Source organism: Astatotilapia calliptera, chromosome 15 (assembly GCF_964374335.1).
Source record: "Astatotilapia calliptera chromosome 15, fAstCal68.1, whole genome shotgun sequence".
NCBI lineage: Eukaryota > Metazoa > Chordata > Actinopteri > Cichliformes > Cichlidae > Astatotilapia > Astatotilapia calliptera.
In genome coordinates, this window is record NC_137436.1 from 30131077 (window position 1) to 30145742 (window position 14666).

At 43.5% G+C, this 14666-nt stretch overlaps 2 protein-coding genes across 3 annotated transcripts; both read right to left on the reverse strand.

Moving 5' to 3' along the window:
* Positions 1-241: 241 nt before the first annotated feature.
* On the reverse strand, positions 242-2950 carry tcf23 (transcription factor 23). The gene is made up of 4 exons (XM_026142499.2): positions 2331-2950; positions 1547-1702; positions 1258-1419; positions 242-795 (listed from the first exon to the last, which is right to left on the reverse strand). The coding sequence occupies exons 1-4, from the start codon at positions 2496-2498 to the stop codon at positions 667-669; spliced, it is 615 nt and encodes a 204-aa protein (XP_025998284.1). The 5' UTR covers positions 2499-2950; the 3' UTR covers positions 242-666.
* Positions 2951-4606: 1656 nt separating this feature from the next.
* On the reverse strand, positions 4607-14085 carry ephx1 (epoxide hydrolase 1, microsomal (xenobiotic)). Of its 2 annotated transcripts, XR_003269762.2 has the most exons (10): positions 13855-14085; positions 9354-9545; positions 9067-9247; positions 8776-8994; positions 7868-7997; positions 7441-7655; positions 7152-7260; positions 6613-6735; positions 6141-6411; positions 4607-5077 (listed from the first exon to the last, which is right to left on the reverse strand). XR_003269762.2 is itself a non-coding variant. In XM_026142498.2 (9 exons), exons 2-9 carry the CDS (start codon positions 9534-9536, stop codon positions 6201-6203), a joined length of 1371 nt encoding a protein of 456 aa, XP_025998283.2. In that variant the 5' UTR covers positions 9537-9545; positions 13855-14085; the 3' UTR covers positions 4607-6200. The 2 variants fall into 2 exon arrangements, 1 of the variants encoding a protein (XP_025998283.2); XM_026142498.2 differs by having other exon boundaries at positions 4607-6411.
* Positions 14086-14666: the final 581 nt, after the last annotated feature.

Genomic DNA, 14666 nt, shown 5'->3' on the forward strand with positions numbered 1-14666 from the left:
ATTACAATCGCTGTGTTTTTATGTTACAAGGAGATCATCTGGGGTAGGTCGAGCATGGATGGGATGAGTTGTATAGGAGGTCTTACGCTACACATTATTGAACCTGCGTGAACCGTTAAGAGTCGCTGCTGTCCTAGTGCAAGTAAACGGTTACATTCTGTGGCACTGCTGTAATGAACACTCAGTGATCAGACCCCCCCCCCCCCCACGCACACACACACATTCAAATAATAAAGTAGGAAAACCTCACAAACGTAGACTTTATTTTTTTTAAAAAGAAAAAAAAAAAAAGCAAACAGGTGACTCTTCCTTGCAGGGAGAATATGATTTTTTTTCCACAAACACATTTTATTTTCTGTTTAAGACACATGACCACATTTAATTTAAAAGAAAGAAATCCAACACCAGAAAGTAAAAACTTAGCTGCAGGTTCATTAAAGTTCATTTAACTTCCGCATTTAGATTAAAAAAAGTAATTTGACAAAAACATCATTGTTTATATGTAACATAAAAATGTCTGCCTTGCTCGTCTTTAAGCCCACGTCAGCAGCGGTGCACCACATCCTTTGAAATTTGCCCATCTCTGCACATGAGTGTCTTTTGATGTCTCCTTTGCTACCAATAGCTGGTTACGATTAAAGATATAAAACAGCATAAAACAGGCTTTCACTCATCGTCTCCTTCTAAGGTAGGGCTCAGTGGGTGTGTCCTGTCCTGTCCAGGTGGAGTCATCTGACTGGCTGACAGCAGCTCTCCCACACTCCCACAGTAGAGCAGAGAACGCATGGGCCATTTCTGAGAAGAGACACACATTTATCCAGAGTCATGCTGGACGTCTGATCACAGGCTTAATCTAAGAACAGCTACACATTCTGAAATTCTGTACATTCTATATTTGAAACAGCTCATTACACTCAATGTGTGAACAAGCCACACTTGTTCAGTCTTACGGAGACAAACGTTAACATTTAACATGCTAACTGATGCCTGGAGATTCTGAGGTATAGCTCTTACTTCGTGGTACTGTGTTAACAAACACCTGAATTTTTTAACAAGCGCTAAAGGTGCATCTAGGAACTGCAGAGAATCCTGTGAAAACCTCTTTTACTCGACTGTAGCTAAAAGTATTTTGCGCAGGCACAGTGAACAGATTATTGACTAGTGATGGCCAATTAGCAAGTCTTCAAGTTGTATAATATATGTGAGTAAGACAATAATGGGCATAGCATGGAAGGCAGTGAGCTGTCACTTTCTAACCTTAACAGGATGCAGGTATCCACCCGGCCTTGAGGCCGTGTGCTCCGTTAGCATCCCTCCTTGGTCTAGGGTCTCTGTCAGGTGAGCTATGTAGTTAGTAGCCAGAACCAGAACATCCAACTTTGAGAGCTTGGTGTCAGGTGGGACTGAAGGTAGAGCTGCCTGCAAAGAAGGGAGAAGCTGCTGTGACAGCCTCTTTTTCAGCCGTCACCAAAGACGGGCGTACAGCAGAACTACTGAGAGTGCAGTGTAACGTAACAGCTCTGAGGCAAGTGTGTGTGTTTTGTACCTGCAGAGTGTGAAAGGCCTGCCGCAGGTTGCGTACTCTGCTCCTCTCTCGGGCTGCGTTTTCCGGGGAGTGCTGAGCCCTCAGCGCCCTGTTCAGGACCGCGGACCCACAACCAGAACCGGGGTTTGACCTGGACCCGCACACTGATTGTACCTGCTGCAAAGAGCACGCCGAGAACCTGACATTTCTGCAGACTGATTATCAAGTATTACTAAAAGAAACAAAAGCGTTCTGATTTTGTGACTGCATTATTGCTGCTCTGACAGTGTACAAAACACTGCTGCTCTCTCTTTAAGTTCTGCATTAATGGAGAAGAAAACAGGTCAACCTGCAGGACAGACCCAAGCAGTCACAAATATTTCATCAGCACACATCCACACATGATCGCTGCCGCTCGCATGTAAGTCAACAAGGTTACACAGTGACTACTTTGTTTGTTCTCCAAGCGCCCTTCTCTAATTGTCTGGGTTTCTCTGCGTTTCCATGTCACTACGGTTAATACAAACTGATTGAACCAGACCTCAGAAGAGGGAAGCTCCTCCACACATTGTATGAGGCTGTGCCACAGCTGAGAAAAATACTGACTATATTTGGCTACTTTAAATAAACACATATTTTAGATGTTCTCATGAAATTCTTCATATCATGCAAGAAAGGTTTTGCACTCTCCCACCAGCTGCTGGAAGTGATCAATCACTGCATTGCATAATTTGTCTGCAAAATCAGGGTCATGTTTGAATTTGAGAAGAGGAAAAAAAAACCTGGAGCATTATTTCAAACTCACCCACTTCTTGGACTCCCGACTGCTGCGTACGCTCAGCTTGTGTCCATGCGGGGAGGCTGGGCTCTGGGACGAAAGAGGCTGCCGGCTCTGCGGCTCGGCTGCACAACCAGAAACCAGCCGGTGGTTTTCTGCAACCAACATGAGACCTTCCAGAGGATTCGCTGCCATGAGTGCTGCCAAAGTGCTGCAGTAGATTCCCTTCAAGTCTCGAGAAATTAAATTACATTCAGTGTGTTTTCATTGGACGGATGAAGCTTTATTTTCCAGTGCTGGAGATTGCTATGAGAGATACTTTCTTTTCCTAGGTACTTTGCTGGACCCAAAAGAAAACAGAATCTGAGGTCATCCCTTCATCTAGTGTGAGCACATTTTTGAAGTCAAATCTGGATATGAGATGTGACTAGTTAAGTGAAGAACAGCAGAAATGCTCATCTGATCTCATGAAGTTATTAATGAGATGATTTCCCGCTGCGGGCAGCTCCAAGCTCCTCTGGAGAGTTCATGAGACTTCTGTGGGACACCAGTTCCACCCAGACCCTTAAACAAGGGCTGCTTCTCTGCGAATCACCATCCACCCAGAGACATCCTCCCAAGTCTGACCGTCTCTGTCTCTATCCCTCTCTCACTCTGGCTTTCCGTGAATCTCTGCTCGTTTCCTTATCGGGTGAGGTAATGTGGGGAACTTCATGTGGTCCTTATCTCAGCCGCCCGGTCATCCTGATCCTCCCATGGCTGCTTGGTTGCCAAGAGTTCCAGGCAGGCAGGCAGTCAGGCCTGGGGGAGTATTGCTCTGGGAGGGTGTCCTGAGCCAGGGCACTGTGGGGGCCTTGGGAACCTCAAAGCTGTGCTAACAGCTGGAAACAGAATTCTGGGGCAGCGCGACATGGGATGTAACGGAGCAGTGAGAAATACATTTATGGCCTTGGAGTACTTTTGACTTGAACAGTCATGAATCTGATTTTGTGGCAAGCTAATGCTGTACATCACACCAGCAAGTGTTTAGGATTAGCAAGGTAGTCAGAACTGTCAAATCCAAAATCTTGGGCAACCCTAGTAGTGAGGCTCAGCTTCCTATTCCATGTAAGAAACGGAGAACTGAGCCTGAAATCAAAATCTGCCTTCGAGGCTTTTTGCTCAAAGGTTTTATTCTCACAGAGAAGCACGTGACACGCAGCAAAGGTCACCCAAGCTGGTTAGCAAGAACAGACACAGCAGGCATGTGGAGCATTTCAGCCCTCGTCTGGATTACTGAAACTCAGAACTGGATAAGCTTTTTAATAATGCAAAGCTGGACAAGCACATCTGCATAACTCACTTATTAGATCCCACAAACACAAAAGACTGTTTAAGAAAGCGGATTACATAATCTGATCATTTTACATTAGAAAATGATGTGAATGGAAATGAAAAGTTAGAAAGCTTTCTGCTGAAACTCACTCAAGCTGGTGAATACAGGCCTCAGACAAACACACTATAACTACGATAAAACATTTCAATACAAAGAAATATACTGAACACACAAACTCATGCACAGAGGCTGGAGGAACACCTTTTGGCAGCACAGAAAGATTAAAATATTTTCTGAAGAGGTCAGAGTGACTTGTGAAAAAAAAAAACATTCCACTAGAGCCAAAGACATTTGGACTTGGGTTGCTTACTGAAGAACACAATTATAATTACAACAAACAATGAAGCTCAGTGTTAGCCAAAAAGCACGGATTTGGAATAAAACAAAACAATCTGGGCTACTTGTTTTCCCATTGTTGACAACTAAATATATAATTTAGTCTGATATCTGGAGGTATCAGACTTTTGAGTTTGTTTGCAAACTGTTAAATATTTAATCCCAGGTTGCAGTTTTCAGGCTTCACATCTTAACCAAAGACCACCTTGAATAACAGCTTTTTAAAGGCCCTCCAACTTGTTAAATAATAAAATCTTATGCACAATTACAATAAAGTTAATTTTGGACAAAGTGGTAATGTAACCAACACTCCCATTAGCTACCATTTCCAACCACAACTTGAATTATCACACGTCCAGACTGTGTAGACATGTGGGACATTTTAAACATTGTCTGAATTACAGAATCCTAGAACTGCAAAATGAGCTGCAGACTGGGAGCCAGTTTGGGTCTGTGGCTTTCGTACATTTCTACACAGAAGAAACTTCAGAAACGTGCAAACACACAGTAAAGTTTACACATACTTCTCAGAATGAGTCTTTAGCAGTGGAGCTGTGTCAGAGAGTCAAAAACTGAAACTGAAATACAGAAATTTAAAGCAGCGTCAGTTTTATTGGGTTTAAAATGCAGCCAGAGGTCAGTCTGGTGATTTTGGAAAGGCAACATACACAAAATTGCAACTTACTGTTCTGAATTTGACATCTTTATTGACTTTTAAAGGCAACAGCAGATATACAAGGAAACTCTTAAAGAGACATCAGGAGCTCTGATTGTGATTTAACTCGTTTTGCAGCACTGTCACTATATTGTTAGGCCTCGAATGAGGAATTTCTAGTCATGATAGTAAAATATATATTTTAAATTAACTTGCACCAACATCAAGGTGGGGTAAACTGCCGCCAATCAAAAGCTAACTGACACAAGATGTAAATCTGATGCACGTTACAGACCCTGGCAAGTAACTCCAAGGCAGTAAAGGATCATCTGCGTAAGAAGTTGTGGAATGTCGCAACAGACGTCTGACTTCAAAGGTTTTCAACTTCCAAGTTAGTTTTAAATGACTCTGAAAAAAAAAAATTAAAACATAACCTGAAGCTTTAAGGCAATCAAGTGTTGTTATTGTTGTGGCTTAAGTGCAGAGGTTTCGTGCTATCAGTCAGAGGAATGCCTGGCACCTTGTTTATGCTGTCAACACAATCCCACCATGTGCCCCCTAACCTCCCATCTGCAGCTGCTTAGAAACTGTTCTAACAACTACGAGGCTGAGAAATGCTGTAAGGAAGTTAGAAACTAGTGAACGGACCCCTGGATTCATGGAGTGGGAAGTTGCAGAAAGACGCTTTTCTTTCCAAGCTCCTTAGACTACGATGACCTGGACGACTGAGACATCACAGACATTAAAGATGGATCCAACCACTGTCACATCACCCACTACTTTGTAGCTATTTTAAACCTTGACTTCAACCTCGCAACTATTGCCATCTTGGTGTTTTTAAACCAGACATCATGGGGCAGGGTAAATCTGACTGAGAAACTGAGAGACTCTGCACAATCATTATTGCAGCTGTGCGATTTTACCTTGTTTTGTTACCTACTTTACTCCAAGTAGATCAAAGAGAATGCAAAGATGCTATCATTTTATATTTAACAAGACATGAAACCTTCAGTTGACACCAAAAGCCTATCAGTAAAGTTTTTACTGAGTGCATGTATCAAGTGACAAGCTGTGCGGTTTTTCCATAGACTTCTATACAACCAGGATCATTTCTTTAATCAGATTTGCCACCCCCTGCTGGCCTTTAGCAAGAATGCAGGTTTAAGCTCTAGTTTTCACCAGAGACTACATCCAACTTTTCCATAAATTTCATAAAAATAAACTGCAAGTTTAAGAATGAAAGGTGTAGCCTTAAATTCTAAACAGTAGATTGAAAACAAGCTGTGATTTTCATAGTAACCCAACCTCTCAACAAATTTTCAATTTCAGCCACCACTCATTATTTCACCATTAACACTGTATATGACTTTATCATAGTGTCACTTAGAGAGCTATCCTATCTTACAGAATCCACTTCAGATAAGAAATACAAAGCTTAGACTCTGATTCTAGATGAACTATGTCCACTTACTGCTCAGAACTTTGTCCCAGCTGATGTCTATTCATACTTCTGTATTTGTCAGTCCACCCTCTACTCTTTCACCTTCCCTTCCACAATCTTTGTGAACTTCTGGATGTCCTCTGCCATCAGCTGGGGCTCTTCCATAGCAGCAAAATGACCACCGCGGTCCATGGGAGTAAAGGTCACAAGTTTACGGTACTTCTGTTTGACCCACAGCCTGGGCGTGTGCATCAACTCGTTGGGGAAGCAGGCGAAACCCGTGGGGACATAGACTGGTATCCTGGGAGGAGACGGTGACAGTTGTGAATCAGCATTAGATTTTACTAAACAAGTAAGTCATTCTGAATATTTCAAAATTAGGTTTTTAAATGACAAAGTTGGGTGGCACAGAGCTGTTAAAGACTGTTAACAACAAACACCTTTCAACCAATAAGATGTTGCTGATGTGCTTTATGGGAATTTGGCATTTGTTCTCACTTACTTTGCATGTGGAGCATCAAGACCTTGGCCAAGGTTTTCCTTGTAGAACCTCATGGAGGAGATAATGCAGCCAGAGGTCCAATAGATCATGACGTTTGTCAGCAGGTCATCTAGAGAGAACTTCCTGCAACACATGACCCCACTGATATAAGACTACTGACAACTGAAAAACTAAGGAAACAAGCCTATTTCAGAATAGACAGCACTGCTAATACGCATGCTACTACTCAAGTTCACAACTTCTTATAACCTTCAATCCAATTTTATTTATACAGCACCAAATCACAACACCAGTCGCCTCAAGGTGCTTTATTTTGTAAGGTAGACCCTACAATAATACATACAGAGAAAACGCCAACAATCAGACGACCCCCTATGAGCAAGCACTTTGGCAACAGTGGGAAGGAAAAGCTCCCTTTTAACAGGAAGAAAACTCCAGCACAACCAGGCTCAGGTGAGGGGCAACCATCTGCTCCCACCAGTTGGGGTGGGGTTCCACTAATATTGGTGGGACATATTCTAATATTCTGCTGTATTCACCGTGTGAGTCCTCCGTCATCCAGGTTCCTGAAGTCATGGCTCGTCCATGTGGAGAACTTCTCCAGAATGTAGGCAGCTAGACCCACTGGAGAGTCATTCAGCCCTCGACCTCAAGGGTCAGAAAGTAAAATATAATTCAATGTACACAAAATATTTTAGGAATCTTGAGCAAATAAAATAATTTGAAGGGAGATTAGAAGTATATTAAGTAAAGGAAAATGCAACCAAGCTCCCCAGTCAGACTTGAACTGGGTTATGCTGCTTGAAACCATCTTCTCCAAGTTCTTACCCACAGTGTCAGGCTTGGTGGCCTGGATATGCATGTAGCCAGTCTCTTTGATGGATTCTACCACCAGTTTCTCCATGCAGGGAAATAATCGCTGAATATCAAAGTCAGTGAAGCCAAACAGCTTAGGGAAGTGCCGGCCAAGCATCATGGACAAAGCCATGGACAGCCCTGGCTTGGAGGGTGGGGCAAAGTTCAAATGCAAGCCTTTGACAGTTCTGGGGGCGAAGCAAAAAAAAAAACAACAAAAAACTGCTTACAAAAAAGATGTCCAGAAATACAAAAATGTTTGCATGCCTCACAGAGGTCTACTGTTCTTTGAACAAGTATACTACAGAAAACTATCGCCATGCTCAGAATTTGGTGTAATATTTCTCAATAAGACGTCATTTATACCCAGTACATTTGGTGTAGCTCTTGTATCACATACTTGGGTTCCAGCTGAGCCATGTTGGTGGTGACCAACCAGCCCCAGTCTCCAGCGTGAGTGTAGTACTGCTGGAAACCCAGACGCTTCATCAGTTTGTGGAAGATACGAGCCGCGCATACCGAATCAAAACCTGTTCACATGGAGGCAGAGTTAGAAAACGCAGCATTCTTGCATTTCCTTCACACTGACTTTACTAACGGTGAATTCCAACATTTATTTTAGTGCTGCTAACCACTGACCATCCTGTTTTCTCTACCAGCTGGCTCACTGGCCAGGTCTCTCTGATCTAATCGTGATAACTGATATGAATCAGCTGAGAGGATCTCATCCTTACAGTCAGACCAACTGCAACATTTAACATCTGGAGCTCAGCTGTGAGCTAAAGGGCAACTCCAATCTAGCTGTGCAAGAGGTTCATGAGGCACTACACTAAAATTGGCGAGTACTGCTGCCACCATCTGCAGTCCAACCACTACAGTTGAGAGACACAGTGGAGAAGCAGCTAATTATGTTGCTCATTTATAAAAAGTGCATGTGTGCACATATGAAAAAGTGCCTGATTTCTGATTTCTTATTTTTTCACTCTGCGACCTCTCCAGGGTCTGGGATAGGAAGATGATGAAGGTCCCTTCTTTCTTACTTAGCTTATTAGGGTCAACCTGGATTTACGCTGTTTTGTGTATTTAATGTCCTTTGTACACTTTGTGACTGCTTAGGGTTTACCAATTAACAAAAATACTACCCTGCACCCAACTTGTATTAACAAGTTGGGTGCAGGGTAGTTTTTTTTATTTCCCCTTCAACAAATATGGTTATTTTAAAGTCTTTGACCATGATAAAAGACTCTAGTCATACTGTTACAACAGTGATGATGGGATGTGGCCAAAGTAAAGAAATCCCAGGCTCACCTTTCTTATGTGGTGCTTCAGAGAAGCCATACCCTGGAATGGAGGGACACACCACCTCAAACACGAGGTTGTGTGGGTTTGACAGGTCTGTGAGCAGAGGGATCAATCCATAGAACTCATAGAAGGAGCCAGGCCAGCCATGGACCATAATCAGTGGAACAGCACTCGTCCCTTCTGGCACCTTTTTGGGTTTCACATGCAGGTAATGGATATCAATGCCTGGACAGATTTTTAACAGGTTAGAGACAACCAACAGTATTCTTCTTCATGAATGTGGCAGCTTAGTCTCACCCTCAATCTTGGTTTTGAAGTGAGGGTACTGGTTGAGCTTGTCGACCTGCTTCCTCCAGTCAAACTCATTTCTCCAGTAAGACACCACCTTCTGCAGGTACTGCGAGTTGAAGCCATAATTAAACTGGCTGTCCTCCAGTGAGGGAAAAGGACGAGTCAGATCAATCCTCCTGTAGAGGTCCTGACAAGAAATAAGAGAAGATGTACAAGTCTATTTGTGCGAGGTGGAATTTCTCAGCAGCAAATGCACCATCTATCCTGTGTGACCAACTGAGAGGAAAACTAACCTCCAGCTCTTGATCGCTGGTGGTTACCCTGAAGGAGCGGATAGTGTCGTCCTCCCCAGCATCACGGGGTGCTCCAGAACCCCACCAGCCATCCTCTGTTGTTAGGACCTGATTCTTACTCCTCTGAACCAGGAAGTAGATCAGTCCACCAATCACCAGAGCAAGTAGGACCTCTGTGAACATGATGAGAGTCTGCAAGAATGAATGACAGACAGGACAGAGGAAAAAAATGAAACAACATCTACACCCAGGCATCATTTAAGGTAGTAGCCATGAATCTGTCATCTATAGACTGTACTATGCTGTACCTGTATTTTGTCACTTTGTCCAAAAATAGATAATTCTTTTTTAAAAAGAAGTAGTTTGCATCCATCCACGTTAAAAATGTGATCAATTTACTACTGCACAACCCCCTTACTCTTATTTTGAATTGAATTGAATTGATATACCTTTATTAGTCCCACAAGGGGAAATTTCATAAGGCTGCCGACCTATTGCATGCAATGGCGGCACCATCTTACCCTCCAACCATACATACATTACACAAAACATCACATGGGAAAGACAGGTCAGAGAGGTATAACAATGGAAAATGCACCACATGAGGAAAGATAAGGAGAAAAAAATAACTCCCCCCAGACTGAGCTCCAACAGGGAGATCAGTTTGAGAACAGAAAAAAAAAAAACACCTCTGCACAAAGCACATGAAAAAACTCTTAATACACCAAAGAAACACATGACAAGCAACAGGGGTGGGTAAAGGGTGCAGCATCAGAAGGGAATAAGTGTCGAAGGCGTTTGGAAAGGGAGGGGGGATGAGTGTGTGCATATCAGTGTATATGTATGTGTGTGCATGTCAAGAGTTCAGCTGAGACAGTGTCCTTCGCCCTGCTAGGCTAAGTAAACAGTCTTCCAGCCAACCCAGGTGGCCTTGCATGGAATGAGAAGGAACAGACTCAACACAGTCGTTATCAGGGAAAGTTCAGTCACTGCTGAATTAGTCCAAATCCTGAACTTTGGTTCATAAGGATTACCTGCACCAATGCTGACCCCATTATTGACAACTTTGGCCGGGTTCATTATCAGAATCAGAATCGTGTTTATTGGCCAAGTATATGTGCAGACACATACAGGGAATTTGGTTCCGGTAGATGGTGGCTCTCAAGCACAGCAATGTAAATCACACACACACACACACACACACACACACACACACACACACACACACACACACACACACACACGTGTCTATATATACACATTACACATACATACACAAAGCTGTGTAAACAAACTATAAATAACGAATCTAACTTACATACATAAAATACAGAAATGAATGAGGTGGAATGAATACTACAAAATGTACATAAGGTGCAGTTGCAGTCTGGCAGTGGGAGCAGTGTGACAGGTCAACTGTTAAGAAGGGAGATGGTGAGGGGAAAGAAACTGTTCCTGTGTCGGGTGGTCCTGGTCTGCAGGCTTCTGTACCGTCTTCCCGTTTCCTGGTTCTTGAGAGGTACAGATCCTGGATGGAGGGCAGGGGGGTGCCGATGATCCTTTCTGCTGCCCTTACAGTCCGCTGCAGTCTGCTCCTGTCCTGTTTAGTGGCTGCACCATACCAGACTGTGATGGAGGAGCACAGGACAGACTCAATGACTGCAGTGTAGAACTGGATCAGCAGCTCCTGTGGGAGACTGTACTTCCCCAGTTGTCTCAGGAAGTACATCCTCTGCTGGGTCTTTTTGAGGATGGAGTTGATGTTGGTCTCCCACTTCAGGTCCTGGGAGATGGTTGTACCCAGGAACTTGAAGGTCTTCACAGTTGACACAGGGCTGTCTGATATGGTGAGGGGGAGCAGAGTTGAGGGATGTCTCCTGAAGTCCACTGTCATCTCTACAGTCTTAAGAGTGTTCAGCTCCAGATTGTGCTGACTGCACCAGAGTACCAGCCGCTCAACTTCTTGCCGGTATGCAGACTCATCACCATCTTGAATGAGGCCAATGACAGTGGTGTCATCTGCAAACTTTAGGAGTTTGACAGCCGAGTTCTCTAACAATATACAGCATTGTACCACTCCTTGGATCCTTATATTTTTCAAGGAAAATTGGAAGTGGGTGCGTTGATTTGTTCATGTGCAAATTAGCATACCTCAGCCTTTTCTCCCTTTTTCCTTTCCTTAAGAATGGCTGTATGACAGCCGCCCTTCTAATGAGACCAGTTCTGATGAGGCTTCAGTAAACAATAGATGGATCAACTGAAGGCCCAGATGCATCTCTCATCTCTCATCTCTGTCTCAGGTCTTTGATAGATTTACTTACTATGAGCACGATTTTCAGATACCTCTTACCTACTGTAGAGTGTCTTGTGACTTCTTATTTTATTGTATACTTATCCAGTTTCCTCAGATTTTTTAAAGGACTAAGTGCACATGTGCCAAGACTTGTAGCTCTTTAGGAATCACCTTGTTGGTGGAAAAATACTATGTCTGTCAACTGTGGCATCGTTGACAATTTTTATAGATTTAACTGAAGAAATGGGAATAAATTATGTGTCTTTTGAACAAGATGCTGGGAACAATGTGCTAATGATGCCATTTAAAATTGCTCTTTGCCAAATTAGGTGTCTTTTTTGGCAATTAACTCCATTTACAGTGGTTTAACACAAAACAGCAGAAAATGTCCACAGAACTTTGAAAGATCTTCACTTAGTGGTGTGCGATACTGCATATTTTGGTATCGATCCTATACCAAGTAAATTCGGGCCAGTATTGCCGATACCAATACCGATACTTTTCAATTTATAAGGTGTATGGCTCATTGAATTGCTAAATCGCAATTAATTTTCATAACCTTAAGTGTTTTTTGTGATGTTTCCTTTGGTATTACTAATTAGTTAAAACCCAGGACATAATTAGGAGAAATAATTTATTTATAATTAAATAAAAAACGTTTTATTATTGTGGCAGCTCGTGGTCTGCGATGCTGCTGCAGGTGAGATGGACTCACCTTCACTGCATCTACAATGATGCCTCGCCGGCTTAAAACCTGTGCGCTGCTTGTGCTGTTGTTGTTTTTGGTGTTGATGTGTACAGCTGGCAGCAGGAGGGCTGCAGCCATTGAATGTAGGCTACTGTTACAGCAACCGTGTGGACAGCGCGCGGCTAGGGGTGAGCAGGAGGCTGGCGCGCCAGCGGGACCTGCCTAGCTGGAGACAGAGGTCGAGGTGCGCGGGGGTCCTGCCACGCCTGCTGCGGCGCCGCTGCTGCTTGTCATGGGTGGTCATCAGGTCAGCTCCGGGGCTTCCGCTGGAGGCGCGGGCGAGCGCCAGAGTGGACACTTCCCCGTCGCTGGGCTGGTGCATGGGGCGCCGATGGTCCGGGCCAATTCCCTCGCCTGCTCGCGGGGTGAGGTGAAGTGGGCGAGGAGGGTATGTGGCAGGGCATGTTCTGCGATGCTGCTGCAGGTTTGGTGGTGGTGATGTGTACGGTTGCTAGCGGGAGAGCTGAAGCCTTTGAATGTACTGTTACAACAACCGTGTGATTATTGTAAGAATAAATGATGCTGCGAAGCATGAAAATGCCATCGGGTCTGCCGTGGTGGCGATCTTTTTTTTTTAAATCTTAAGTGCACGCAAACCAGTAAACAAATTAAAACAAATACTGTTGTTAAACTAATACAAAAATTACAATTAAAATTCTCAACAACAAAAACAAAAAATATAATTAATATGTAAACAACTTAACAACCCCCAAAGTGTCTAAGTCACATCACGTGTCAGTGCAACACCGAAACATAAGAGTGGGGGAGAGGGAGCAAAGTGTGCCTGCTCTCCGCTGACACAGGAGCGGTGAGTCCAGCGACCTGGTTGTTTAGTTTTTGCCGAAAGCACAGCGTTGTAAGTGAGCAGAACTCAAAGTAAAGAATCGATATCACCAGGCTAGTATCGATCCGATACCAATGCCGACTTGGGATCGATACTATCGATATTTGGATCGATCCGCCCACCACTACCGGACACATCAGTGGCAGCTAACACGGGCCAGACTGCAATCCACTGGTGGAAAAGTCTGGACTGAGACCCTGTTTGCGTGTGTATTCATTCAAAGAGGATACACTGTATAAAGTTCAGCATCCCTGGTGGCTGTTAGCCCTTTTAGTCAAATGAAATAGGTCTGTTTTCTCGAACAAACTGCCCCATTCACACGAACACTGCAGCCAGAAATGCATCTGCCGCTCTAGATCCATCCAAAAACGCTACAGTGTGGTCAAGCTACGAACACAGATTAATGACTATTTTTTAATATTTTTAAAAATAGATAAACAAAATAAATGATACAACTTGTTTATATATGATATTTGATATTTTGCTCACAGGTATTATCATAAAGCTATAAGTCACTAACAAAAACTGACGACACAGTGGGAGCTTTCCCACGCACTATTTATGTCAAAGTTAATCTCGTCGAGCTCTTTACTGGAGGTATGCGAGGTGGCCGTACCTTTTAGGTTGTTGGTCGCTTCTTCTTCTGCTCATAAAATCAAAACAATTCAGCAGTCAGGAAAAGTAACATAGCTCTTCGCAGTTTTACTATTAAAGGTCCGGTCCAGAAGGCTGCTCGCTGCTGGCGGCGCTTTTCTGCTCCACTGCGAAACCAGCGTTTTTTCCCCGCCCTTGTGTCCCTGAACTGAACCAGAGCTGAACGCAGCAACAGCACGAAGCGGGAGCAGGCAAGAACTGACTTTTGTCCTAGAAACCAAATGCATGTGGGGATATCAGGAAGGGATCATGGGAGTTGTAGTATTTTATGGGGAAAATGTTTTTAAATTGGTTGGGAAATAAAAAGCAGGGGGAAATGGAATCCGGGGTTATGATAGTCAACTGAAACAATGTTCCCACTTTGCTGCACAACAGGAATAATTCGTGCTTTCAAAACTGAAATTAAATGACATTTTAATTCCATTCAAGGCAATTCTTGTCTGTGATCAGGACAGTGGAGCCTTCCGGTGTCTCAATATAACAAGTTCTAGGGCTCTCATCTTTTCTCATCTCTTCCCCAGAAGATGGCAGGCATGAGGGGGCAGGGAGCTTGGATTAAATGGGAGAATCCAATAAAATGAAGGCTCACGGTTTGTTTGTTTTTGTTTTTTTGCCCTTTATCACCGTTCCTCTTCCCCGCTGTTTTTCTTTCTCCCTTTTCTTTCCCTCAGTCATGTCTGTCCTGTGAGTAGCAAGTGAAAATAAAATAAAAAATTAAAACAAAGGTGAATCAAATAGACCAATACGGCAAGGCTGGGATGGTCCATTTGGTAA